General features: G+C 46.8%; 1 protein-coding gene and 1 long non-coding RNA gene across 16 annotated transcripts; one reads left to right on the top strand and one right to left on the bottom strand.

The window, feature by feature from the left end:
• LOC106502622 lies at positions 672 to 26,334 on the top strand. Of its 15 annotated transcripts, XR_001918797.1 has the most exons (10): positions 672 to 953; positions 2,127 to 2,191; positions 8,908 to 9,046; positions 9,328 to 9,423; positions 12,068 to 12,300; positions 15,421 to 15,473; positions 17,356 to 17,471; positions 19,157 to 19,407; positions 19,905 to 20,380; positions 20,788 to 20,839. It is a non-coding gene; the product is annotated as an uncharacterized LOC106502622 (long non-coding RNA). The 15 variants fall into 15 exon arrangements; XR_001918795.1 differs by lacking the exons at positions 15,421 to 15,473; positions 20,788 to 20,839 and adding an exon at positions 24,839 to 26,334; XR_001918799.1 differs by lacking the exon at positions 15,421 to 15,473 and having other exon boundaries at positions 8,908 to 9,083.
• On the bottom strand, positions 1,492 to 16,649 carry LOC102174578 (sulfotransferase 1C1). The gene is made up of 7 exons (XM_018055316.1): positions 15,294 to 16,649; positions 12,375 to 12,503; positions 10,768 to 10,865; positions 4,929 to 5,055; positions 3,523 to 3,617; positions 1,982 to 2,162; positions 1,492 to 1,745 (listed from the first exon to the last, which is right to left on the bottom strand). Exons 1-7 carry the CDS (start codon positions 15,541 to 15,543, stop codon positions 1,633 to 1,635), a joined length of 993 nt encoding a protein of 330 aa, XP_017910805.1. The 5' UTR covers positions 15,544 to 16,649; the 3' UTR covers positions 1,492 to 1,632.

Consider the following 27,246-nt stretch of genomic DNA (forward strand, 5'->3'; position numbering starts at 1 on the left):
TAGTCCATGGGGTTGCAAAGAGTCGGACATGACTGAGAAACTAATACTTTCACAGACATAACTGCATACCAACCTGAATGCCCCAGGGCTGTTTATAAAGGAACATCTTCAGAAAACTAAACATGCTTCTGGAGGTTGAGGGGCTCGGCAGACCTCAGTGTGAATTCTCATGGCATGGGGGCATTCACCTCCGTCTTCTCTAGGTGCTGTATCTCAGTCCCTCGGCTCAGACCTAACCCGAGTCTGTGCCCCTCCCCCCCCATCACAGAAGGATTTGTGCCCTGAGTAGGGGACATGCTATCCTGGGACCCCCACCACCTAGGCCCCCTCCCTCTGCCCCACAGGGCGTGGGTTCCCCGTGGTTCCACCCGAGAGGCCATGTGTCGGGGAGCAGGCACACACACGCACACGCAGGATTATCTGTCCTGTGGTTAATGATTTGCGTGCTTGCTTAGAAGGTGAAAGATCACAGGCTGCAGACAGGGCTGACTCAGGTCCTTGAAAGCGGCATGACTACAGAGGGAAACTTCCCAACTTTCTTTCTTTTCTTTACTTGTTTTTTGACACATCTATTTTTAAAAAAAATTTTATTGAGGTCTAGTTGATTTGCAATGTTGGCTTACTTTCAGGTGCACAACAAAGTGAATATATCCACTCTTTTTAGATTATATTCCCATATAGGCTATTACAGAGTATTGAGTAGAGCTTCCTGAGCTGCAGAGTAGGTTCTCATTAGTCATCTATTTCCTGACTCTCTTTTAAAACAAAGCACTGACCTTAGTACAACCTGTGTGAATGAGGGTGGATGCTTCCTTGAGCAGGCTTTAACAAGGAGAATCAGGATACGTGAAACTAAGCGACTCAGCCTTCCTGACAATTCTAAGAGCATCTGTCTACAGGGAATAACACAGTGCTGATTCCTCCAGAGACAGGACAGTCACCTCATCCTGGAGGTAGGTGCCCATGGTGCTGGCTGTTCTCTTCTATTTCATTTCTCTTGGGCTAATTCGGGGCTTCTTTCTTCTCTCCAAGAAGTCTACTTGGAATTTATTAATTAAGCTGCCCTGGCTTTCTGGCCTATATTTGCTCTGAGATCCTAATGGTTTGGTCCCTTGACTTGAGACCATCCGTGTCTCAGTCTGAGCCTCAGACCCCACTCCCCACCACCCCTTCAGGCCCTGAGCCTCGAGGCCTGGAGTCTCTGTGAGTGAGGCCTTCTCAGTCTCTCGCTGCGGACCTCAGGGGATAAGACGGTCCCTCTCACGTTCTCCAGGGCCCACTCCTCATCTCTTTGTGTCCCTCTTGTGTTGGAGGTCTGGGCTGACCCTTTCTTCCCTTTCCTCCAGCCTTGACCCCGGGAGGCTCGCCAGGTGCTGTGCTCTAACGTTGGGATCAAGTCGTGCATTTACTTTGCTCCAGCTCCTCACATGGCTGGGCCTCTGTGAACCACTGAGCAATTTACCTTCAAACTTCTTTCTACTCAGGGTTTGATTGTATTTTGTGTATCTTGGGACATGGGGTCTACAGCATGCAAAGCTCAGGATGAAAGGGAGGGAGTCATTGTTTTCAGCATCCTGATGGTGAGGCTCACATGTCTAAAGTCAGTGAGCAGGCCTCGCTGGGCCCCGAAACTCAGAGGGCTGTGCGGAAGGTCAGGGTGCTCCCAGCCATCTTCCTCTCGTAGTCCTTGTCAAAGTCCTCATTCTGAGCCACCGTGAAGTAGTTCTTCCAGTCCCCAGGCATTCCTGCAAGGAGGTGAAACCTCAGTGAGTCCGGGGAGGGGATTGGGTGAGGAGGCACCCAGGGGCTGGCACAGGGCGGATTATGGGGTCTGCTCCTCAGACACTGTTGGGAGTGTCGCCAACAGCACAGGTGCGGGAGCCAGAAGCATGACTGGGAAGCGGAAAGGGGCTGGAGTCCTGTGCAACCTCTGGGCGCGTGGGCCTCCCTCGCTCCCTCTCTCCATCCCTCCCTTGTGCACCTCGCCTCATGAAGGGGGAGATGGAGTGGTCCATGATGCTGGTGGGCAGTGTGGTGTAGTTGGCCATCGGGTTCTCTTTCATGACCTCAAAGGACGTGTGATGGATGATTTTGTCCAGAACTTCCTCCGACACCTCTTTCTCCAGGAACTTCAGGATCTTCCGAATTTCCCGCCTTGGATCCTGCATGTGGAACAGTCACAAAAAGTCAGGTAGTTGGGGGTTTCCCATGAAGGGGTGATGTTCTGTTAGACAAACTGTGTTTGGGGAGGGACGACTTAAGGGAGCAGTTCAATTACAGTCAACGTGTCTTCCCTGGGGGAATGACTGTGGATGGTGCTGGACGGTCTTGGGAAGGAAGGACATAGACATCAGGGCTCTCCTAGCCCCAGGGAGGCTGACCGAGAAGGAGGGGAGAGAAACATGAGCACAGCTCTGCGACACCCATCCGGAAACGTGCTGCCCGCATGCACACATGCAGGGTGAGGACGGACTTCAGGGCAGGGAGTGTGTCCCCTGGAGGAAGAGACGCAGAGGCACAGAAAGAGGGGAGTGACTCTAGGACCAGAGATGGCACAGCACCTGCAAGTTAAACACAAGGTCTGTCAGAGGCTGAATCAGGGGACCTCACACTGACCCAGAAACGAAAGCCCTTGTGGCCTGTTCTTTCTGATCACAGACATGTAGAGGAAGGACCTTTGGAGTCTGACCAGATTTCAGAGAACCTCTCAGCAAGGGCCCAGGGGTGGTTTTGTAATTCTAGGGCACTGATCCCTGGGTGCGAGAGTGACCGTGTGATGCCCTGGACACTCAATGAGTGGGACCATGTGGGACCAGGCCTGCCAGCATCTGTGTGGACTAAACTTCAGTGTGTGGAGTGGGTTTGGGGTGTGGATGCCAGGAGCTTTACAAGTCATCTTCTAAATCTTCAAGGTAATATCCTGAGACAGACAAAAAAAGAGCTGATTTGCATTTTGTAGGTGAAGAAACATGGTTCCTAAGTGGCAGGATCAATCAGATTGTAAAAGTGCGTGAGATTTCCCGAGTGGAGAATCATCTAAAACTTGTGATCAGAAGCAAAGTTGGAAGACTTTTTAGGAAAAATGTATGACATTTTGATTCCACTTATTTGATTTAGTATGAATAGAATGCTACATTTCTAATTAAAAAACAGAGATGCAATGAGCAACAAAGGTATAGTACAGGGAACTATAGTCAATATCTTGTCATAACCTATAATGGAAAATAATCTGAAACTAATGTATGTGTATATGTATAACTGAATCACCTTGTGGTGCGCTTGAAACATTGTCAACTATACTTCAATAAAATAAATATATTAAGGAAAAATAAAGATTGGAGAAAGAAAAAAGAAAACAAGAGAGAAAAAAAGAAAACGTAGTTGCATCATTTGAGGATAAAGCTGAGTTGGACAGGGCATCAGGGAGAGAGGCCTGGTGTGGTCAGTTCGCGTGCAGGTGTGACTATAGTTTGATCCCCTCAAGGACACGGCGGGAAGCAGCGGTGGCTGCATGCTCCTCACCTCCTTCATGTCCTCGTAGAAGAGGTAGAGGATGCGATGCTGGTCCTTGGCGTGCCACCAGCCCTTCACGTGGTCGTACCAGGAGCCCCACAGCACTGACGGGAGGGAGAAAGGAGGGGGTGTCTGTATTAACCTGAAGCTTCTGAAATGAGCACTGGCATCTCAAATAAAAGAGGATATTTGAAAAACACAACTAGAATTCTTATTTGCAGAGACAGGGATTTTTCTTTTTTTAAATATTTAGGGAGTTGATAAAAAGTATCCTGGATTTCGTGGCTTCTGTTCCCGCCCTTGAATGTATTCCCTTATGAGAAACTGTCCCGAGGGCAGGGGGCAGGTCTGTGTTCCCGTTACATCACCGCATGGGGCCAGACCAGCATTTTGAGATAAATACTGTTCCCCAACATGCTGATTACGGGAACAAAGGCCCATATAGTCAAAGCTATGGTTTTTCCATTAGTCATGTACAGATGTGAGAGTTGGACCATAAAGAAGGCTGAGGGCTGAAGAATTGATGTTTTCCAACTGTGGTGTTGGAGAAGACTCTTGAGAGTCCATTGGACTTCAAAGGGATCAAACCTGTCAATTCTAAAGGAAATCAATTCTGAATATTCATTGGAAGGACTGATGTTGAACCTGAAGCTCCAATACTTTGGCCACATGATGCGAAGAGCTGATGCACTGAAAAAGACCCAGAATCTGGGATAGATTTAGGGCAGGAGGAGAAGATGGTGACAGAGGATAAGACGGTTGGATGGCATCACCAACTGAATGGACATGAATTTGAACAAACTGTGGGATGGTGAAGGACAGGGAAGCCTGGTGTGCTGCAGTCCACAGGATCGAAAAGAGTCAGACACGACTGAGCAACTGAACAACAACACAGGCTGACTGTGAAGAGAAGCTGTGAATCCATTCTGAAGAATCCCAGTGACCAGATGTTTGGGCCCCTTCACCCTCTTGATGGAGAATGGGGGAGAGGGTGCACAGTGTCCTCCCCTGGCCCCCAAGCCACCCGCACCCTCCTCCGGCTGCGAGGTTGACCCTGAGGTCAGTGTCACTGGACCCTCTGTCTTCTGGGTCCCACCTGGGGCCAGGGCTGTGCAGGGCGATCCTTTCCCTGCAACTCCCTGTGGCGGACTGTCTCCCTAGGAACTGCCTCAGCACCCGGCCACACCCCTGGGTCCTGCACCATCACCTGTGAGTTTGTGACCCTCCACCCACAGTGTTCTAAGTAGCATCTTATTGTGACCTCTGGACAGTGAACCCTGAACAGTAACCCTGCCTGGGCGACACCTGTGTCCTCCCAGAACCTCGAGCAGCTCAGCCGCTCAGCAGAAGCCATGCCTCTCTGATATGCGGGTGAGTGAAAACAGAGGCGTGGACCTCAGTTTCCTTTCGCTCACCTTTCCCAGCTTTGAAGTTCTCGACATACTCCTCCCAGGAGCCAGGGTCTGGCACCATCCTATTCATTCTTGAGAAATGGTAATAGGATACCAGGCAGTCCTTGGCGTTCCTGGCCACGTAGATGATCTGCAATCAGCCGGGAAAATGATGGTCACAGAGGAAACAAGATGGGAAAGATTACTGTTCAGGAAGAGCCCATGTTGTTTGAAGGACTTAGACCTTAGCCCGTGTTGTTAGACGGACCCTGGGTTGGGAAGATCCCTTGGAAAAGGGAATGGCTACCCATTCCAGTATTCTTAGGGCTTCCCTGGTGGATCAGATGGTAAAGAATCTGCCTGAAATGTGGGAGACTCAGGTTCAGTCCCTGGGTCAGAAACAGCCTCTGGAGAAGGGAATGAATACCCACTCCTGTATTCTTGCCTGGAGACTTCCATGGACAGAGGAGCCTGGGGGATATAGTCCATAGAGTCGCAAAGAGCTGGACACTGAGCAATTAACATTTTCGCTTTCCCCAACCTCAGATCTTCAGACTGGTACCTCCTGTCAGATATGTAGCATTAGATTAGAAATAAGGTGCACAAAAATGTAACGCGCTTGAATCGCCCCCAAACCATTGTCCCCGCTCCCTGCCCTGGTCCATGGAAAAATTGTCTTCCATGAAATGGGTGCCTGGTTCCAGAAAGGCTGGGGACTGCTGTCTTGGACCATCCTGTCTGAGTGACTAGACCTGTGTTATCTGCCACTGTCTCCAGTTTGCCTGGCACAGTTCTGATTATAGCTGGGTCTTAGCAGAGTCAGGGACAACACACCCTTTCTCTCAGGTGTCCTGCTTAGCATGACAGGTGCTGCAGTCACCCTACCTCTGCTATTTCTGGGGCGGGAGAGGCCCCGAGGTGTTACTCAGGCGAGGAGAAGAAGGTCCTGTTGGCTGTCACTGAGCAGGGTGTCTACCCTACTTGTAGGGCAGGGCTGCCTCTGCCTTCTGAGCACCCGAGGAGTTGCCTTCTGAGCACCCGAGGAGTTGCCTCCTCACAGTGACCATCATCCCTGCTAAGATCGCTGGACCCCAGTGCAGTGCTACATCTATCGCTGGAGCTGCTGGTGACCTGACCCCTCCTGGGAGAGGCAGAGCTGCTCTGGTCTTGTCCCACTCCGCTTCCTCCCACCCCCCACTCAGGCTGCCCTGTGCTGTAAAGGCCTTTTTTTTTTTCGTAAAGGTGTTTTGGAAAATTTTGTGACCAAGTCTGCTCTGTGAATTGCAGGACAGAGGAAGGTATGTTTACAATTTTGATAGAGCCACAAATTGCTTGTTTTTTTTTCTTTTTTCCTTCTGTGTTGAGTGAGTTCTCCATATACTTTGTATATTACCCCTTTATCAGATGTAGGATTTGCAAGTATTTCCTCCCATTCAGTTCAGTTCAGTTGCTCAGTTGTGTCTGATTCTTTATGACCCCATGGACTACAGCATGCCAGGCCTCCCTGCCCATCACCCACTCCCGGAGTTCACTCAGACTCACGTCCACTGAGTCCGTGATGCCATCCAGCCATCTCATCCTCTGTCATCCCCTTTTCCTCCTGCCCCTAATCCCTCTCAGTATCAGGGTCTTTTCCAATGAGTCAACTCTTCGCATGAGGTGGCCAAAGTATTGGAGTTTCAGCTTCAGCAACAGTCCTTCCAATGAACACTCAGGACTGATTTCCTTTAGGATGGACTGGTTGGATCTCCTTGCAGTCCAAGGGACTCTCAAGAGTTCTGCAACACCACAGTTCGAAAGCATCAATTCTTTGGCGCTCAGCTTTCTTCACAGTCCAACTCTCAAATCCATACATGACCACTGGAAAAACCATAGCCTTGACTATATGGACCTTTGTTGGCAAAGTAATCTCTCTGCTTTTGAATATGCTATCTAGGTTGGTCATAACTTTCCTTCCAAGGAGTAAGTGTCTTTTAATTTCATAGCTGGAGTCACCATCTGCAGTGATTTTGGAGCCCCAAAATTAAAGTCTGACACTGTTTCCACTGTTTCCCCATCTATTTCCCATGAAGTGATGGGACTGGATGCCATGATCTTTGTTTTCTGAATGTTGAGCTTTAAGCCAACATTTTCACTCTCCTCTTTCACTTTCATCAAGAGGCTTTTTAGTTCCTCTTCACTTTCTGCCATAAGAGTGGTGTCATCTGCATATCTGAGGTTATTAATATTTCTCCCAGCAATCTTGATTCCAGCTTGTGCTTCTACCAGCCCAGCGTTTCTCATAATATACTATGCATATAATTTAAATAAGCAGGGTGACAATATACAGCCTTGACGTACTCCTTTTCCTATTTGGAACCAGTATGTTGTTCCATGTCCAGTTCTAACTGTTGCTTCCTGACCTGCATATAGGTTTCTCAAGAGGCAGGTCAGGTGGTCTGGTATTCCCATCTCTTTTAGAATTTTCCACAGTTTATTGTGATCCATACAGTCAAAGGCTTTGGCATAGTCAATAAAGCAGAAATAGATGTTTTTCTGGAACTCTCTTGCTTTTTCCATGATCCACGAGATGTTGGCAATTTGATATCTGGTTCCTCTGCCTTTTCTAAAATCAGCTTGAACTTCTGGAAGTTCATGGCTCATGTACTGCTGAAGCCTGGCTTGGAGAATTTTGAGCATTACTTTACTAGCATGTGAGATGAGTGCAGTTGTGCGGTAGTTTGGCATTCTTTGGCATTGCTTTTCTTTGGGATTGGAATGAAAACTGACCTTTTGCTGTCCTGTGGCCACTGCTGAGTTTTCCAAATTTGCCGGCATATTGAGTGCAGCACTTTCACAGCATCATCTTTCAGGATTTGAAATAGCTCAACTGGAATTCCGTCACCTCCACTAGCTTTGTCCGTAGTGATGCTTTCTAAGGCCCACTTGACTTCACATTCCAAGATGTCTGGCTCTATATGAGTGATCACACCATCGTGATTATCTGGGTTGTGAAGCTCTTTTTTGTACAGTTCTTCTGTGTATTCTTGCCACCTCTTCTTAATATCTTCTGCTTCTGTGAGGTCCATACCATTTCTGTCCTTTATCAAGCCCATCTTTGCATGAAATGTTGGTGTCTCTAATTTTCTTGAAGAGATCTCTAGTCTTTCCCATTCTATTGTTTTCCTCTATTTGTTTGCATTGGTCACTGAGGAAGGCTTTCTTATCTCTCCTTGTTATTCTTTGGAACTCTGCATTCAGATGCTTGTATCTTTCTTTTTCTCCTTTGCTTTTCACTTCTCTTCTTTTCACAGCTATTTGTAAGGCCTCCTTATACAGCCATTTTGTTTTTTTGCATTTCTTTTCCATGGGGATGGTCTTGATCTCTGTCTCCTGTACAATGTCTTTTCCTTATGTTGGTGGTTTCCTTCGCTGTGAAGAAACTTTTTAGTTTGATGTAGTCTCACTTGTTTATTTTTGCTTTTTATGTCAAATCCAAGAAAATTATTGTTGAGACTGATATCAAAGAGTGTACTACCTGTATTCTTTACTAGGGGTCTTGTGGTTCCAGGTCTTCCATTCAGATCTTTGATCCATCTTGAGTTAATTTTTGTCTGGTGTGAGAGAGTGGTCCCATTTTATTCCTTTGCATGTGGGATCAACTGTCAGATGTAGAAGTGGAGACATAAAGTAGGCAGGGGGCTCTGGGGGAGGAGCCCATGGATGGTTTCTCAAGCGTGTTCCCTGTGTTGTGAGTACTCAGCAGACCAGTCCCCCCGGGTAGGGGATGGGGGGAGGTATTTCCATCTGATCAAATTAGCACAGGTCCTGCAGCCTCGGCTCCTCCTGTGAGCCCAGCACTGCAGGAACTCTGCCCTTTGCCTCTTTCCTCCCACTGGACAGCCCTCCAGTGTCCATGAACATTCTCAGAAAACCCAAAGGGATGCTCAGCATCAAGGTCTTAGGATCAAGTAAACACATTTCTCAATGCTTATGTTGGTTATCACTTTTTTTTTTTTTAAAGCAAATTGAAGCTGAGTAATCAGAATTGAGGAAGCTCCAGCTGGATGGGGACCTGCTGAAATGCTTCCAGTCTGGAGTCAGATGTCCGAGTGGGAGTGAAGGCCACATGCTCACATATTCTGAGTCCACGATCCATCTGTGTGAGTCTCTGGCTGCTGCTGTGACAAATTGCCACAGGTGGGGAGCCTTAAAACAGCAAGAGGTTGGCTCTCTTACAGTCTGGAGCTCGGGGTCACTGGACTGGATTCCAGCTGGCCGTGGCGCTGGCTTCAGGGCAGGGGACAAACTTCCCTGCAGTTCCTGGAACCTGAGGCCATCTATGCCCCTTGGCATGGACTCTTCCCTGGAATTGCCCCCATTTCTGCATCAGGTGTCACATCCTTCACGTTGTCCTTCCACCTTCTTGCCTCCTTACCATCAGGATCCTTGTGACGATGCTCCAGGCTGTCCAGGTAACCAGAAGATCTTCGGTCTCAAGATGCTCGACTTAATCACACCTGCCAAGCACACTCTACAGGTGAGGTGCATTTGCAGGGCTTGGGAGGGGCTGGGATGCAGGTGTCTTTGGGGAACTCCATTTAGCTCACTGCCCCATCATAACAGGAAAAGCTGGGACTAAGCTCGCCCACACCTTCTCCTACTCAAACAATCCACAGCTCTCAGCAGATAAAAGAATGTGCTGCCATGGAGATTGTGACATTTTAGAAGGCCTGGTTTCAAAAAAAGGCCGTTAATCTGATGACAAAATACATGTTAGCATGTCTTCTGACTTTGAGTCTAAAAGCATAATTTGGAAATAAGATTAGTTCTAGAGCACCAAAATTACATTAACTGTCTGTAGGAATAAATCAAGATGTTTTCAAAGTCATGGTAATCTGGGTGTAATCTCAGGGCAGCAAATAAGGTGATACCATTTGATATATGGAAACCTAGGGCACCTCTGATGGGAGATGGATAAGATGAGGTGATGGAGCGCCATGGAAACCAGAGTAGAGAAACTCAAAAGCAGGCACTCACATTGCATCTCCGAGCTTTGCACTAAGTAGAGAGTGTCTTGGCTAAACAGCCTTGACAGTGTAGCTCCCCTTGAAAGGGCTCAGCCCAGAGCATGGAAGGGTCTGTGGTTGGGTCTGCAAAGTAGCCTACCCACAGAGAGGTGGACGGTCCAGCCGAGACAAACATCTGACTCTGCAAATGTTTGATACACTTTTCTTTGCAAATCTCTAAGCTGATATTTGTGGTATATTCTGTATTTCATTGACTTCCAGACTCACTGATGAAGCTGACATCAAAAACAAAACAAAACACTAGTACATTCAGTGTACACTGCATTTATAGGATCTCAGTTTGCTAAAACAAAAATTTAAAAATAGAGGACAGAGGCATGGCTGTTGCTGGTAGCTTATCCATGACAGAGATGATTTCCAGACACCACATGTGGCCCTGGGCCCCCTAGGACCCCCTCTGGAGACCCTCTCTGGGGTCTCCCTCCTCCCTCATGGGTTTTCCCTAAATAAACCCCCTTCACATCTTACTCAGCCCTGGCTTGGCTCCTGGAGGATTCACACTGATATGACTGCCTCCCCAGGAAGCAGGGGCCCTGCCTCGTTGCTCATTGTCTGTGAACGTGGCTCAGCTGATGGTTGATGAGGATGGCACTGCCTGGAGTCTAGTCTACTGGTACCCAGAAGGAATATTCTGAGAGAAAGATGGATCCAGGCTGGAGTGGTGGGTATGGAGAGGGGTCTCAGCTCACTGCCCAACGAAACTGCACCAGGCACTTATCTTTTGAGGTCCATGGTTTTTTCCTCTTAGATGGAGACAGTCTGTGAGTATTTGGATCAAGCTTAGCTGTCCTTACCTTTGAGTTCTCTTTCCAGAAGGAAGGGGGGAGCATCTGAACAGGCAGGTGAGTCTTCAGAGTCCTCGGAGAAGGCATCTTGTTGGCGAGATCCAGACCTGCAACAAGGCCAGTGCTCAGCTAACACTTCTCACCCGCATCTCCGTTGTTTTGCCAGCATCTGGAGTCACACTCACCGCATGCTCGGTACCCCTCACCCAACTCCACATTGCAAATTACATCCTAGGCTGGTGGCCCATCCCGTGTCACCAAGTTACATGTTTTCATCTACAGCTACAGTCTTCAGACAGTGTGGTATTGGCACGAAGAGGGACACGTAATGGAACAAAGCAGAACAGAAAATTCAGAATGCACCCATATGCGTGTGTGTGTTAGTCATTCAGTCGTCTCATTCTTTGGCGACCCCTGCCAGGCTCCTCTGTCCATGGAATTCTCCAGGCAAGAATACTGGAGTGGGTTGTCATTCCCTTCTCCGGCAGATCTTCCCAACCCAGAGATCTACACCGGGTCTCCTGCATTGCAGGTAGATACTTTACCACGTGAGCCACCAGGGGAGCCCATACATAGAAGGCAAAATTCAAGTTTTGTGAAGGGGCCATGGCAATTCGATGTGAGAAAAGATAATTTTTTTTTGCCTGATGGTGCTGGAATAACTGGCTCAATCAGTCATGGGTTTTCAACAGGCAGTATTTTTAGAAATGAGGGATGATTAGAGTTTGAGAGGTTTAATAATGTGCTCAAGGTTGTCCAGATAAGAATCCAAACCAGAACTGTTTGCGTCCAAAGTCTCTGTCTTTTCATCATCAGGTTGGGTCCTACTGCAAAGCTACTCTTTGCTGCTATTTACTCTATAAAAACACTCCCTTGCAGACTTATGGACACAGCGAGGGAAGGAGAGGATGGGACTAAGTGAGAGAGCATTGACATGTATACACGACCATGCGTGAAATAGCTAGCTAGTGGGAAGCTGCTGTATAGCACAGGGAACTCAGCACCAGGCTCCATGATGACCTAGAGGGGTGGGATATAGGGCTGGGAGAGAGGTTCAAGAAGGAGGGGACATCTGTATACATATAGCTGATTCAGGCTGATGTATGACGGAAACCAACACAATATTGTAAAGCAATTATGCTCCAATTAGAAAAAAAATCGAAAAAAACACACCCTTCATTCCTAATTGGTTGCCAGCTCTTCAAGGGTGTGCTCTCCTATATTTCTTAGTATCTTTGATGTGAAGTGCATCATTTGTTGATATTAATAACAGAAGGACTATGTATGATTTAACTTGGACCCCTGGCAGACAGGTCGGAGATGAAACACAGCAGAAGCCAGTTCTCCTGGAGTGGGCAGACCTGACCCAGGGGTGAGGTTCCTGGTCACTGGAGGCCAGCTGTCCTCAACCCTGCCTCCCCTGTGTGGAACATTCCTGCCTACTCGAGTCCTCGAGAAATCACAGGAGACGTGCTGTCTGAAGCTGCCCAGTCCTGTATTTCAGCAGAGGGACTGAGGGGTCTTTTCTCACAGCTGACGGAGGTATGTTGACCTGAACCATCCTCAGACTCCTTCCCAGCAGAGGCCACAGCCCCACAGGCCCAGGCGGCACATACCTGAGTTGAGGGGCGGGGGGAGCGCCCACTCGATGAAAGGGTGCCGATCAAAGGTGTTGGCCCGCTGGCACTTCTGCAGATCCCCGTCGTTCTGGATCATGTCCACGATCTCCTGGGTCCAGGTGGTGCCTGGAAGGGTTACTGAACCTCAGCTCTCCCTGCTCTCTGGGCAACTCCATTCTATGTCAGTTATTCCCATATTCAGTAAAACCTACCTCTGCTTACATTGAGCACCTGCATGACCCCCAGGGTGGATGGGCCTCTGCTCTGAGCCCCTGTCCTCACTGCCAAGGTCTCCCCAGTACCTGTCTTCTCGTGAGACTGAGAGCTCCACTGAGTAGGGGCTGGCCTTTTGTCCCTCTGTCTCTCAGACCTCATACCTGGCATAGGGTTTTGAACCTAATAAGTGTAGCCTGAGAGAAAGAATATTGACTCAAAGGAATGTCAGGAGATACAAAGTTGAGGCAGATACTGTCCATGTTCCAACAAGCTTCCAGTCTTGTTGGAAGAGATAACAATATACTGAAGACGGCTTCTTGCCTAGTTAATATCCATTCTCCCCAAGTTTCTCAAGTTAATAGATCCTTAATTTTTAGCAGGGCATATAGCTAAAGGCTGGACTGCCCAGATGGTCCTAGTCATAAACAACCTGCCTTCCAACGCAGGAGACTCAAGAGACGTGGATTTGATCCCTGAGTTGAGAAGGTCCCCTAGAGGAGGGCATGGCAACCCGCTCCAGTATTCTTGCCTGGAGAATCCCATGGACAGAAGATCTGACAGGCTATAGTCCATGGGGTCACAAAGAGTTGGACATGACTGAAACCACTTGGCACACATGCAAGCACATAGCCAAAGGCTATATAAAAAGATTATTTTCTCAAACTTTCTTAGTGCTAAAGGTGGCCATGCCATTACATTTTGGGAAGCTGTCTTTAAAGGGCAGGAACATGACCTCATTCCCTTCTTCCTGCCTTCTTGTTGCTGTTTGGAACATGCATGTGATGGCTGGAGCTCTAGCAGTCATACTGGACTATGAAATCAAAAGCTAAGCCTATAGATGGTGGAGCAGAAAGTTCAAAGACCCAGGGTTTCTAAGGATCAGTGCAGCCACCATTTTAACTCTGGACTTTTAACCTCCAGGGTGCTTTTACTTTTGAGTTTCCTGATACATATAGCCAAACTGAATCCTAAGGATGGAGACATGTGGGTGGGCAAAGAGCTAGCCCATGTGCCCTACCCACCACATGTCCATTTTCCTTTTCACACCAAAGGCATTTATTGCCCCCGACTCAGCCTAGCCTGGCGCTCGCTGATACATAAGACAATACACGGATAACTGAGAGGTCTTCAGTAAGAGCCATGAAGACCGTACAAAGGGCCCTGGGAGCTCAGAGGAGGAGGGGAGCCCACTGTGGATGGGTAGGTGGGCTCAGCTGAGCTGGTGTTTTGGAGAGGAACAGTCAGAGGGGGTGGAGAGCGTCCACTTGTGTTAATAAGACAGAGCATCTGAGGGAGGGACCCTCGGAGCTAGGGTTAAGGTGGGCATATTCACATGCTAAAAGCTTAATCAGGACTCACGGGGATGGGGGATGGGGTGTGGGTATAGGGAGGATTGAGAGGCCGTGGGGGAGGTGGGAGAACACAGCTACAGAGAGTTCTGGGAGAGTCTGGGGGGTTGACTGCATAATTTCCAAGGTGAAGGGAGAGCAAATTTCTGCTCTGAGGTGCAGTGCCAATTTGAATTCAGATCCGAGCAAGAGACGTGCAAGCCAGACAAAGATGATTTTTGAGAAACTGAGAGCTTCCAACAGGAGTAAGCAGGAGCAACTCCCCCTACTTGGTCCCCTGCCCGCCCCTCCCCCTGCCATCTAGTTTTCTGAGCAGGCCTGGCTGGCAATGCTGTGTGGTAGGAGCAGTGTGAGGCTAGGGAAGGCATCCTGAGCTATGGAGGAGAGACATGCATGGTGACATGACATGGCCAGTTAGGAACCGTGGGGCAGGGGTACCCCGTGTGATCTTCCTGGTTCTGAGCATCTCAGACTCCTCTTGCAGCGTCTACTGGCCACCGAGAGACATTCCCAGGCTGGTTACAGCTGAAAAATTCTCTGCCTTCCTTGGCCCTACTGCTTGAACGATACATACATAACTGAGGGGCTTCCATCTCACCCTCCATCCAGCCCTCTGGGTTCTGAGGCCTCTGCTCCTCCAGCTGCAGAGCCTGGCCTCTCTGCTTCTTCCCTTCTGTTTCTTCCCACAAGCTTCTCTCCCTTTTGTAGGATTCTGTTTAAGTGTCACCCCGCCCACCTCCACCCCCATTCCTTCCCTCTGTACTCATGCAGGTTTGGACTAACACCACTTGCACTTTTCCCATTGGGGCAAAATGCTCAGTTCCAGCTCCATCTCCATGTGCAGGAGAGCCTGGAGAGGAGCACAGGCTTCCCCTAGGAGCTTCCTGCTGTTCCTAAGGCTCTGCACTTTCATGTGATTCTGTGGAAGGCTGGCCTTCTCTTCCTCCATCAGGGACCGAAATAAAAAGGAGGCTCGTGGACTCTGGGGGTTTGGAGTGCATCAGTAAGAGTGGTTTTCATTTTTCCAGGAACTGTGTGCTAAGTCACTTTAGTTGTGTCCAACTCTGCAACCCTTGGATTGTAGCCCCCCCCCAGGCTCTTCTGTCCATGGGATTCTCCAGGCAAGAATACTGGAGTGGGTTGCCCTGCCCTCCTCCAGGGGATCTTCCTCACCCAGGGATTGGACCCACATCTGCTTTGTCTCCTGCATTGGCAGGTGGGTTCTTTACCACTAGTGCCACCTGGGAAGCCAGGGTCTGGCCCTGGTGAAAACCTGTAATTTTAAAATCTGAGGAATCCCCAGGCATCCTGGCTCTGCTGAAGCCCCCCACCTCAACTTTCTTCAACCTACCTGCCTTTGCGTAAGTTGCAATGAGAAGGTCATCAGGCTTGGCTTGAAAATTCCAGATTTTGTCCCAGTTATCACTTATCATCTTGGTCATGAGGATTCCATTCACTTCCTTGGTTTCCGGTTGCAGGTATTTCTCCTCCAGGTGGAGATCTTTCATCTCCTCCAAAGACATCTTTGTCGGTGAGACTGTTTCACTGGTACATAAAAGAAAGGGGGTGGTTATGTCATTTCTAAAGCTTTGAATAGTCATTCCTTTTTTTTTAAATTTAAGATTCTCTGAGAAACTTAGGAGAGATGTGTTGGAAATTCATTATTATGTTTAATGTTAGCCTAAGAAGTGAGAGAAGTAAAAACTATGGGACCTTGAGCATTTTAAATAACTTCATTATTTAAAACATACAAATTGGAAAGAACAGAATGTTTTATTTAAAGCTGATTCTTCACATCTTCCCCCAAATATAAAACAATCTTCTTCATTAGGAAGAAATTAGGAAATTAAAAAAAATAATTTTCAAAAGATGGCTGTAGGCAACAGACTATCAAACAGTATTATGTGATTCTATTTCCATACCTGCTATCTTTCTGTTACTCTGTGCCCCATGACCTTGGGATGTCTACCATGGAAAAATCTGACTTGCTAAAGAATAATGTCGATTTTCTGAGTTCAAACAGATTTCTAATTTTTTCAGTCTATTTACAAATAGAAGCTATTTTTTGAATGACAGTATCCATTAGCATATTTTGTTGTTTTGTTTTTCTGCCAATATTTTTATTTTTATCTTGCTCATTTTTTCCATTTACACCCAGCTGGATTTGGTGGACTAAAGGCATAGCCAGTATTGAATATTCTGTCTTAAAATATAATGATTGTTAGAGAACAAAAGACAAGCCACAGGCTAAGGCAGAATATTTGCAGCAGGCATATCTGATAAAGTTCCGTTATCCAAACTATGCAGGGAACTCCTAAAACACAACAGAAAGAAAACAAACAACACGATCAAAAAGTGAGCAAAAGATCTAAGCCACACCCCACCAAAGATACAGATGACACATGAGCATGTGTTGAAAGCTTGTGTCCATACAGAACGTGAACACAGACATCCATGGCACTTTATTCACAAGTGCTCAAACCTGGAATCCAAGCCCTTATAGGGAATGGATAAAAAACCATGGTGCATTCACACAAGGGACTGTTACTCAGCACCAAAAAGAAATGAGCTGTCAAGCCATGAGAGGACATGGAGGAAGCTTCAGTGAATATGCCAAGCAAAACAAGCCAGTCTGAGAAGTGTTGGTCACTCAGTCGTGTCCGACTCTTTGTGACCCCATAGTCTGTAGCCTGCCAGTCTCCTCTGTCTGAGGGACTGTCCAGGCAAGAATACTGGAATAGGTTGCCATTCCCTTCTTCAGGGGATCTTCCTGACCCTGGGATTGAACCCACATCTCTTGGACTGGCAGGCAGGTTCTTTACCACTGAGCCACGTGGGGAGTCAGTATGTATGGGTATATTGTTCCCCTATTGATGGACCCACATGGCTCTTAGATATGTTGCCAGGTATACATTTTGCTCTCCTTTTATTGTCAGCCTAATTATCCCATTGTTTTCTGGCCTCTTTATGTTATTGAGAATTTTGCTCTCAGTTCTTTTTTTAAGTAGAATGTCTTTCTTCTCTAGTTTTAAAAACAGTATTTTCTCTTTGTTGTTTATGGGTTTATAGGATGATATCTAGGCTGGTGCAAGTTTTTATTTACCTTTCTTGGAACTTGCACTTTTGGTTTCAGGATCACGAGTGTCATAGATTTGGAACACTCTCAGCCCTTCTTCCTCTTCTCTCTGTTCTTTCCTTGGAACTCCAGCCAGCTCTGTGTCTGACCTTCAGTTTCTGTCCTCAGATCTCCTAGCCTTTCCTCGCTCTCTCTCTGGCTACAGTCAGTGTCATTCTTTTCAGCCTGCCTCTATGGTATGAATTGTATTGAATCTGTTACTTAACTCATTCTTAGTTTCAATTACTGTCATTATTTTTTACTCATAGATATTTTGTCTGTTCCTTATTTCCCACAGGTTATGACTTCATTCTTACACATCTTAGTGGACCTATTACATGTTGCTGGCGTTTCTGACTTCAGAACTTTGCAGGTGGCACTCAGCCGGCTCTGCTCCATTTACCCTTTCCCCAGGTGCCCTGTAGTTTCTTGTCCTTCACTCATGACCGACAGCCCTTTACTCATGGGAGCTCTTTGCTCATTCCAATAGTGGGCTCCTTCCAGGCTCAGTGACTGCTTTTGAAGACTCTCAGCTGACCTCTATGTAGAATGCCTGCTAACAAACGGGGGAGGAGTGATAGAAAAAACCCCACCCGTGGATGCTGACCACCATTGGATAAACTAGGGGCAGAAACAGGCTATTCACAGACTCAGAGTCTCAGCCCAGAGGTTTCAGATGGGCAATGTGCCTTCGTGATGGAGTGATGTGCAGGCGACACCTGGGCCAAGACCTGTCACTGAGCACATGAGGGGTCATCCTGTCCCCACACCACACGTGGCTGCACATTTAAAGGGCTGCTTGTTATCTGCATCTAGAACTTTCTGCTGTTTCTATTGGGAAGGTTTTCAAGTAATCTGGTTTTGTCAGTAGAACTGGAAGTTCCTTAAGCTATCATTTTTGGCTTAAAGTAAAACTTCTTTATCATGTAAATTGGCAGAAAGGACTTCCCTGGATATGTTTTAAACTTTGTAAAGTTCTTCTAGTCAAAAGAGAAAAATATTAACCTAAAAACCACATTCTTTCTGAAATTAAAAGATAATCTACACATATTCAGTTTGCTGCTGCTCCTGCTGCTAAGTCGCTTCAGTCGTGTCCGACTCTGTGCGACCCCATAGACGGCAGCCCACTAGGCTCCCCCGTCCCTGGGATTCTCCAGGCAAGAATACTGGAGTGGGTTGCCATTTCCTTCTCCAATGCGTGAAAGTGAACTTGCTCAGTCCTACCAGGCAGGCTTCTCTGCCCATGGGATTTTCCAGGCAAGAGTACTGGAGTGGGTTGCCATTGCCTTCTCCCATATTCAGTTTAGTAAAAAGCAATTTCAGTGGCATACAGAAATAGCGGAACTTGAGCAAACCTTGCTCTGGAAATCTAGAAATCCAGAAACAAACTAGTTTGAGCTTCTATGTGAGGAGCCCCGTCCCGTTCACCTGGGGCCTCCCGTGCTGGTCTGAGGACTCACACGATGGGAGTCTGACTTGGTTACGGCTGTTAAACCACTGCCTCAGCCTCCTTCTCTCCTGAGGCCTTGGTCAATCCGTCCCCTTGGGCTGAGGCTTGGGGATCCTGGGATACCCTCCCGCTGGCCATCCTCCCCATCGCCCCAGAAAGGGCTCTCCTGACCTTCTGGGTCTGCAACTGCCCAGCCCTTTCTTGGCCTGGGGTGTGGGGCCCCTTCCTGCAGCCACAAGCAAAGCCGAGAAGGCCTCTGGTCACCCGGCTCTGTGGGCTGCCCGCCTGGGCCCTGGATCTGCCGTCCGTTTGTCTGTCTGTTCTTTTCAAAACACTTCCAGTGAACAGCAGGGGCCTGAGTTTGGGGCAAGACCCTGGGCAAAGAGGCTGGCCCAACTTCCTGGGGGATCTGGGCCCACACTGGAAACACCTCCGTGTTCCCTGGGGACTTGCTTTGATGGGTGGAGGTGGCAGCCTGGCCTTTTGCAGGGAGGGATAGACCTGGAATTTGCTCAGGGGATCCCAGGTGAACCCCTAGGAAGGCCGCCTGGGATCCAGGGACAGAGGCTTCAGGAAAGTCTGGGATAAGGGGTGGAAAGTAATTTTCTGCCTCCTATCTTTGAGAAAAATGTTATTTCTGTATGAGCAGGCGCAAGCGGCCAGCCCATCCCTCTCCTGGCCACTTGCTCGTCCTCCTCCACAGGGGCTGAGCTGACGGGGAAGGACCCCAGGTGGCTCACCAACCTTGATCTCTGCTCCTGTGTGCTGGCCCCGAGGACTCCTTGCAGGCTCTTCTTCCACCTGTGTCCTGAAGCCCGGACCTGTGCCTGTGGAGGAGGCTGGGGAGCAGCTCCTCTCTGGTCCTGCCCCTTGGTTCCCTTGAAATAGGACCTGCTTAAGGTGGGCGGGGATGCGGCTTCGCTCAGGGTTCAGGCAGAGGGAGGGAGGTGAGGGAAGTGGCCAGTGGGCACCCTGATCATCCCCTCTGGTCCGTCTTCCCAGACCACAGCCTGGCCCTTGGTTCCGCTGTTTCAGCCCATGGCTGCCTATTTCCTGGTCCTGGCAAGCCATTTGGAATTACAAGGACAAAGGGCAGTGGCTCTGTGGCAGCTGCAGTAGCTTCTCCTATTCCTGGAGTGACCTCAGTAACTGCCCAGACATCTTCCCAATGCCCCCAGATGAGTCCTAGGAATTCTTTCAACCTTTTTCCAGAGCATCACCCCTCACTGAAAAGTGTTTGCTAAAAGAGCCTGGTGGCCATGCCCGGTCTAGAGTGTACATAGAATTCCGATGGGATAAAAGTCAAAAGGTTAAGAAAGCAATGGGATTTATTTTGTTTGCTTAGGATTCCATCTACTTACTATTGTTAACCAAGCCTTTTTGTCTCCTTTTTCTAGTTTAATTGAACTACCTGGGTGCTTACACAAAACTGCTGTATAAAATGTTCTTGCAGGAACTTCCCTGGTGGTCCAGTGGCTAAGACTCTGCACACCCAACGCAGGGGGTCCCCGGTTCAATCCCGGGTCAGGGGACAAGATCCCGCATTCCACAATTAAGACCTAGCACAGCCAAATAAATAAATAAATATCTAAAAAATGTCCTTGCAGTCAGACTGCCTGTGCCCTTGCACATTTGCTAAAATCTGTTTGTTTTATTCATTTTTAAGTGCTTTACTTGTATCACTATGATTTAAAAATCCTCCTCTCAGTCTTGCCAGATAGCTGCCATCATTACCTGTTTTACAGGGAAGAAATAAGAATCCTGGAGAGTAAGCCACCAGAGCCCAGAATAACTCAGGGGTTTGAATCCAGCTGGTCAAGGTTCAAAACCTCATAGCCACTACTTTGTTCTTCCCACGATGAGGTGAGGGCAGGTAAGTCCCAAGATGCTCACTTTGAATACACAGATTCAGGTCTATAGATTGACTAGATCCTCCCTATTTTATAGCAATGATTTTAGATTATGAAATTAGATTACATTATGAATTGGAGGAACCAGAGATCAAATTGCCGTTGGATCATTGAAAAAGCGAGAGAGTTCCAGAAAAACGTCTATTTCTGCCTTTTGATTATACCAAACCCTTCGTGTGGATCACAATAAACTGGAAAATTCTGTAAGAGATGGGAATACCAGATCACCTGATCTGCCTCTTGAGATACCTGTATGCAGGTCAGGAAGCAACAGTTAGAACTGGACATGGGGCAAAAGACTGGTTCCAAATAGGAAAAGGAGTACATCAAGGCTGTATATTGTCACCCTCCTTATTTAACTTATATGCAGAGTACATCATGAGAAACGCTGGGCTGGATGAAGCCCAAGCTGGAATCAAGATTGCTGGGAGAAATATCAATAACCTCAGATATGCAGATGACACCATCCATATGGCAGAAAGTGAAGAAGAACTAAAGAGCCTCTTGATGAAAGTGAAAGAGGAGAGTGAAAAAGTTGACTTAAAGCTCAACATTCAGAAAACGAAGATCATGGCATCCGGTCCCATCACTTCATGGTGAATAGATGGAGAAACAGTGGAAACACTGTCAGACTTTATTTTTTGGGGCTCCAAAATCACTGCAGATGGTGATTGCAGCCATGAAATAAAGACGCTTACTCTTTGGAAGAAAAGTTATGACCAACCTAGACAGCATAGTAAAAAGCAGAGACATTATTTTGCCAACAAAGGTCCATCTAGTCAAGGCTATGGTTTTTCCAGCAGTCATGTTTGGATGTGAGTGTTGGACTATAAAGAAAGCTGAGTGCCAAAGAATTGATGCTTTTGAACTGTGGTATTGGAGAAGACTCTTGAGAGTCCCTTGGACTGCAAGGAGATCCAACCAGTCCATCCTAAAGGAAATCAGTCCTGAATGTTCATTGGAAGGACTGATGTTGAAGCTGAAACTCCAATACTTTGGCCACCTGATGCGAAGAGCTGAGTCATTTGAAAAGACCCTGATGCTGGGAAAGATTGAAAGCAGGAGGAGAAGGGTTTGACAGAGGATGAGATGGTTGGATGGTATTACCGACTCAATGGACATGAGTTTGAGTAAACTCCAGGAGTTGGTGATGGACAGGGAAGCCTGGGGTGCTGCAGTCCATGGGGTCTCAAAGAGTCGGACATGACTGAGCAACTGATGAATTGGATTATGAAATTAGATTAGCAAATTTATAACTGTCCAAATAAGCTATAACATTATTATATGTTAAACTGGTCATCTAAAAAGTGTACCAAGTTACATATGTGTATGTTACTACATTAAAAAAAATGTTAAACCAAGTGTCTCCTTGGGTTTCCCTGGTGGCTCAGATGGTAAAGAATCTGCCTGCAATGCAGAGACCTGGGTTCCATCCCTGTGTCAGGAAGATCCCCTGGAGAAGGGAATGGCTATCCACTCCAGTATTCTTGCCTGGAGAATTCCATGGACAGAGGAGCCTGGCTGTCTACAGTGCATGGGGCCACACAGAGTTGAATACCAGCGATCAACACTTTCACTTTCAAGTGTCTTCCAAAGATGCTTGCTCTAATCTGCAGCATTAAACTTAAAGTTTATGAGGTCTGTTTGCTTCTGTTTGTTCTGGAGGAAAAGAGTGAGATGCGAGAAACAATATTTCTCTTTACAAGGAATGATAATTTCTGAAATTTTGATTTGGACTTTCAGTGACACTTAATGTTCATGACCTCTTGAGGAGCACACCCAGAACTTAAATCATGATTATCTGCATGATGTGTGTTTAATTGTTAATCACAGCTAAAATGTTAAATAGTTATATTGCTTCTGTTACCGATGTTCAAATGCCTTAGGATTTCTAGCTGGACTAGTCAATGGGAAGGATGGTGAATTCCCCAAGAGGAAGTGGCCAGAGAAGGCTGGACTGCTGTTCATGTCTGGATTGCATTTGAAAATGGTGGTGGGTTTGTGGATCCACTGGAGTGAAATACAGGGTACAAGCACTTAGATAGTTGAGGACTAGGTCACAATGGAGCTTTTTGTCTGAATGCAGTAGGTAGCTAGATGGTACTTATTTGTTCATGTGTGAATTCCATCCATGCATCTGTGCATCCACCTATGCCTCCATCCATCCCTCCATCCTTCTATCCATTTATCCATCCATCCATCCATTCATCCCTCCATCCATCCATCCTTGTACAAATCCATCTATGCATGCATGCTTCCATCCTTCTACCCATTCATCTATCCATTGTCCAAAGCAGAGTCACTGAGCACCTCCCATGTGCTAGGCTCTGCTGAAGAGTTGGTGCTGTAGGATGAAGCTTTCTGGTATGGTGACACAGATAGTAACAAAATAGGATGCAAGGTTACAGAAGGTGCCCTGTCATGAGGAAGACCAGGAGAGTTAGTGGTGGGATGCAGCAGGATGCTGGCCAAGAAACAATTCACAAACATGCTCTCCAAGGGAGTGGGTTTAGACCCGAAGGAGCCAGGTTGGCTTGGAGACTTGGCAGTGGAATTCTGGGCAGAAGGAGCTGCAGGTCCTAAGACTAGGGGCTGGAGTAGCTCTTGGAACTATAGGAGCCTGAGCCTCCGAGCTTGATGATCAGGGGTAAGGTCAGAAATGAAAGCTAGGGTCAGGTCAAGATGCTTTGGGTCTGGAAGTGAGTTTGGGTTTTGTTCTAACATGAGAGGGCCCTTCTGGGGGGCTTACATCTCCTGTTCACATCAGGCTCTGATTCACATGGGCAGAGAGCACACTGGCTAGTCCTAGAGGGTGGTTTGTGGGGGGCAGGATGCCAACAGCAGGAGCAGCTCAGAAACTCTTCTGCACTCAAACCACTGCCCACTGGGATTTATTCAGCCTTGGAACAGTGCTAAAAAGGTGTGCACTTTATACGCATGTCCTGGGTGGTAGATTTTGGCAGTGGCTGTGGGAATGTGGGCCCTGGCTGATATTATTACAGACCTGTGTTGTCCTTGGGGAAAGAACCAGTCCCAAGGCCAGCTCCCTACCCCCTGAACACCTGTTGGGTGTATTGGTTTACCGTTTGGACCCCTGCAGCGGGCATTCATTTCTCTCCACAATAGAAATCTTTTCAGGGAAAGCCTGACTCACTGCTCAGTTTCCCTGGGGACATAACAGGATCTCATCATTGGTGGACATAAGCTCAATCGTGTGCAGTCACAAAAGAATTAGGAGTGTGTTTACTGTTTCGAAGGGGCCAAGTGCACGCAGGGCCTGAGAGCAGGTGTGTGGGCCATGGGGAGAGGGCTTGTCTGGACCACCCCTCAGCTTCCTCCTTCCTTGCCAGATGAGGAGGAAGAATGCAGTGAAATTCATCTCTCACAAAGGCCAGGGCTATAATTTTGGGTAAGTCTGTATCTGAAAATAAAACAGAACAAAAAATATTCCAGGGGAGAAAAATAAACTTGTTCTGAGACACAGAGTCCCACCCTCTGGAAATTCACTCCCCCAGGGTCAAATTCCCTTGGTAGATTCTTTCAGAATTACTGAAGTTTCTGGGACACAGGAAAAAAAGTGGGCACAGTTAAATGGTTTGATGAACTTGCTGGCATTAATTGAAAATTGAAAGTAAGAAAAAATTTAAAAGCACAGAGGCATATAGGATGGAAAATAAAGTCTTTCTCCCCTCGTTTCCTACTATCAGCTCTTCTCTCTAAAGGGAAAAAAGTTGTTAAATTTCTAGTATATCTTTCCTTTAAAAAGTTATGCATGTTTATGCATAGGTCTACTGTCTGTCTATTGACCTATCATCCATCTATCATCTATCCTCTTACTATTTTATTTACTCAAAGAGTTCATTCTAAACACACTACTCTGTAACTTGCTTTTTTATTTTTTGGTTTTTCACCTCACTGTTCTTCACAATCTATCCATCTATCTATCCACAATCTATTCCTTCTCACCCATTCTTTTGGACGATGACTCTTTATTTCATTGCACAGATGCACCATAATTAAGGAGCCTCCTCTGCTATAACGTCTTTATTTTTTTTGGGGGGGATTGTTTTGGAAAATTTTGTAAACCGGTCTGCCCTGTGAATTGCAGGCTATAGGAAGGTATGTTCACAATTTTGATAGACAGAGTCATAAATTGCTTGTTTTTTTTTTCCTATTGAGTTATATGAGTTCTCCATATACTTTGGATATTAACCCCTTATCAGATATAGGATTTGAAAATATTTCCTTCTATTAGGTTGCCTTTTTCTTATGTTGGTGGTTTTTGCACCACAGCTTTGCTGTACAGAAGCTGTTTAGTTTGATGTAGCCCCACTTGTTTATTTTTGTTTTTGATGTAAAAAAAAAAAAAAATCCTTGCTGAAACTGATATCAAAGAGTGTACTGCCTGTGTTCTCTTCTAGGGGTCCTATGGTTCCAGGTCTTCATTCCAGTCTTTAAAACCCGCTTGAAGTTGATTTTTGTCCAGTGCGAGAAAGTGTTCCCGTTTCATTCCTTTGCCTATGGGGTCAACTGTCAGATGTAGAAGCGGAGACCTAAGTAGGCAGTTAGATTGACAATTCAGAAATTCAGCGCTCAAGTCTGGGATGGCGGCCAGCAGAGGGCAGTGATGAGCTTTCTGGGCAGAAATGTCCCCAGTGAGTCTAAAACCTGAAGAGGAGGACAGAGACTGCACAGTGAGGATGGAGTTCAAAGGGCAAGTTTTGAAGAAATCCTGAGCTGAACTAAGACACTGGTTTGAAGCTAAAACTCTCCACCAGATGAAACAAAGGGAATGGAGATGAGGTTCAGGGGGAGGGATGTAGAAGCAGTTCCCCACGGACTGAGGTCACCCGCTCGGTCCCTGGACCACACCCTCCTCTCTTCTCCTGGAAAGGTCTGTTCGGGGGTCTTGGAGCCCCTCCCCTCATTACTCTTTGGCTGCATAACTGCCCTTTGTGCATGCCCTCTTGGGGTTCCCTCCACTCACCCCCACTGTTGTGAACAGGCATGTGGAAAACAACCCACTTGTCTCTAATTCGAGGGTGCATTCTCATTCTTTTTGGGGGTGTCTTGCTTAATACACAGGACTGTTAATTACCTGCAGCATGAAACACCTAGGGATGATTTAATAAAAGACATGCAGGACTAATGTTAATTTCTATAAGACATTTTGAGAGAATTAAAGAGACCTAAACAAATGGGAAAATACACCATGTTCATAATTTGAAAGATGAAATATTGAGACGTCAGTTCCTCAGAACTGATCTATAGACTCAGCGCTGTCCTGATCAAAATCTTGGCAGAGGCTCACGTGCATGCACAGGCATGTGTGGGTGTGTAAAAGCGTTTGCAAGGATGGAGTGGAGTGACTGGAATTTTTATATACTTCTTGTCAGAAAACACAGAGTTCACTAAATTTCAGCATTTGCATAATTCAGATTTCAGCATTTCCATTCCTAAGAATATAAACAACAGAAAGGCACACACATTCATCAAAAGTATACATATATTTATAGGAATGATCACAGCAGTGCAGTAGCTATGCAGTAGCCAAAATCAAGAAACCACGTAAATATCCATCAACAGTAGAACGTGTGAAGTTGGTTATATTTACCCAATGGAATAATATCCATCACTGAGGATGAATGGGCCATGCAACCATATAGATGAATCTCATGTATGTTATGTTGGGTGATATTACGCTGAAGCCAGGCACAAATGGGTATATCTTTTGTAATTCTATACAAAAGATAATAATTTAATGCCAAATAGGGGTAAAAAACCTAATGCACAGTGTTAGGAGAGTGGGGAATATTGAAGAGGATGGTTGTTTCTGATGTGGTAGAAATATTCTATCTCTTGATCTGGGTGCTGATGATGAGGATGTACTCCCTTAAGATTCATTATCTTACACTTACGATTTGCGTGTCTTTGTTTCTTTTCTTCTTGTTAAATCATTGTCTTTCAGTCGCTCAGTCGTGTCTGACTCTTTTGACCCCATGGACTGCAGCACACCAGGCTTCCCTGTCCTTCACTGTCTCCCAGCGTTTGCTCAAACTCATGTCCATTGAGTCAATGATGCCACCCAACTTTTATCCTTTGTTGCCCCCCTCTCCTCCTGCCCCCAATCTTTCCCAGCATAGGGTCTTTTCCAATGAGTTGGTTCTTCAAGTCAGGTGTCCAAAGGATTGGAGCTTCAGCTCCAGCATCAGTCTTTCCAATGACTATTCAGGGTTGATTTCCTTGAGGATTGACTGCTTTGGTCTCCTTGCATTTCAAGGAGTCTTCTCCAGCACCACAGTTCAAGGACATCAATTCTTTGGTGTCAATTCTTCAGTGTGCAGCCATTTTTAAGTAGTAGTTAATTAAGATATACAGTTGACCTTTGAACCACACAGGTTTGGGGGATGGTCCTTTTATTCCTGGATTTTGTTTAATAGTAAATAAGGCAGCACCACATGACTGGTAGGTGTGAAACTTTGTCAGGAAGCAATGGCAGGAAGTGAACAGGGAAGAACCTTCATATTACAGGTTAGTCACTAAAGAGACACTGCCTGTCAGCCTAAATTCTACACAGTGGCCATCTCGGGGACCCTTGCCTCCCAGGTAGTGAGCATTAAGCCAAAACACCTCTGTTTAGCTCCCAAGAATCCTCCTGATGAGGCCCACCTGTGAGTGCCTAACCTGTTCTCCTGGAGGCTGATGGGAACCCAGAAGTGTCTGACTTTCCTCCCTCCCCTTTAGTATAAATGGGCTCTGAATCCTAACTCAGACATGATGGTTCTGACGCACAAGCCCACCATCTCCTGGGTCTACTGGTCTTCTGGAT

Source organism: Capra hircus, chromosome 11, assembly GCF_001704415.2.
Source record: "Capra hircus breed San Clemente chromosome 11, ASM170441v1, whole genome shotgun sequence".
Taxonomy (NCBI): Eukaryota; Metazoa; Chordata; class Mammalia; order Artiodactyla; family Bovidae; genus Capra; species Capra hircus.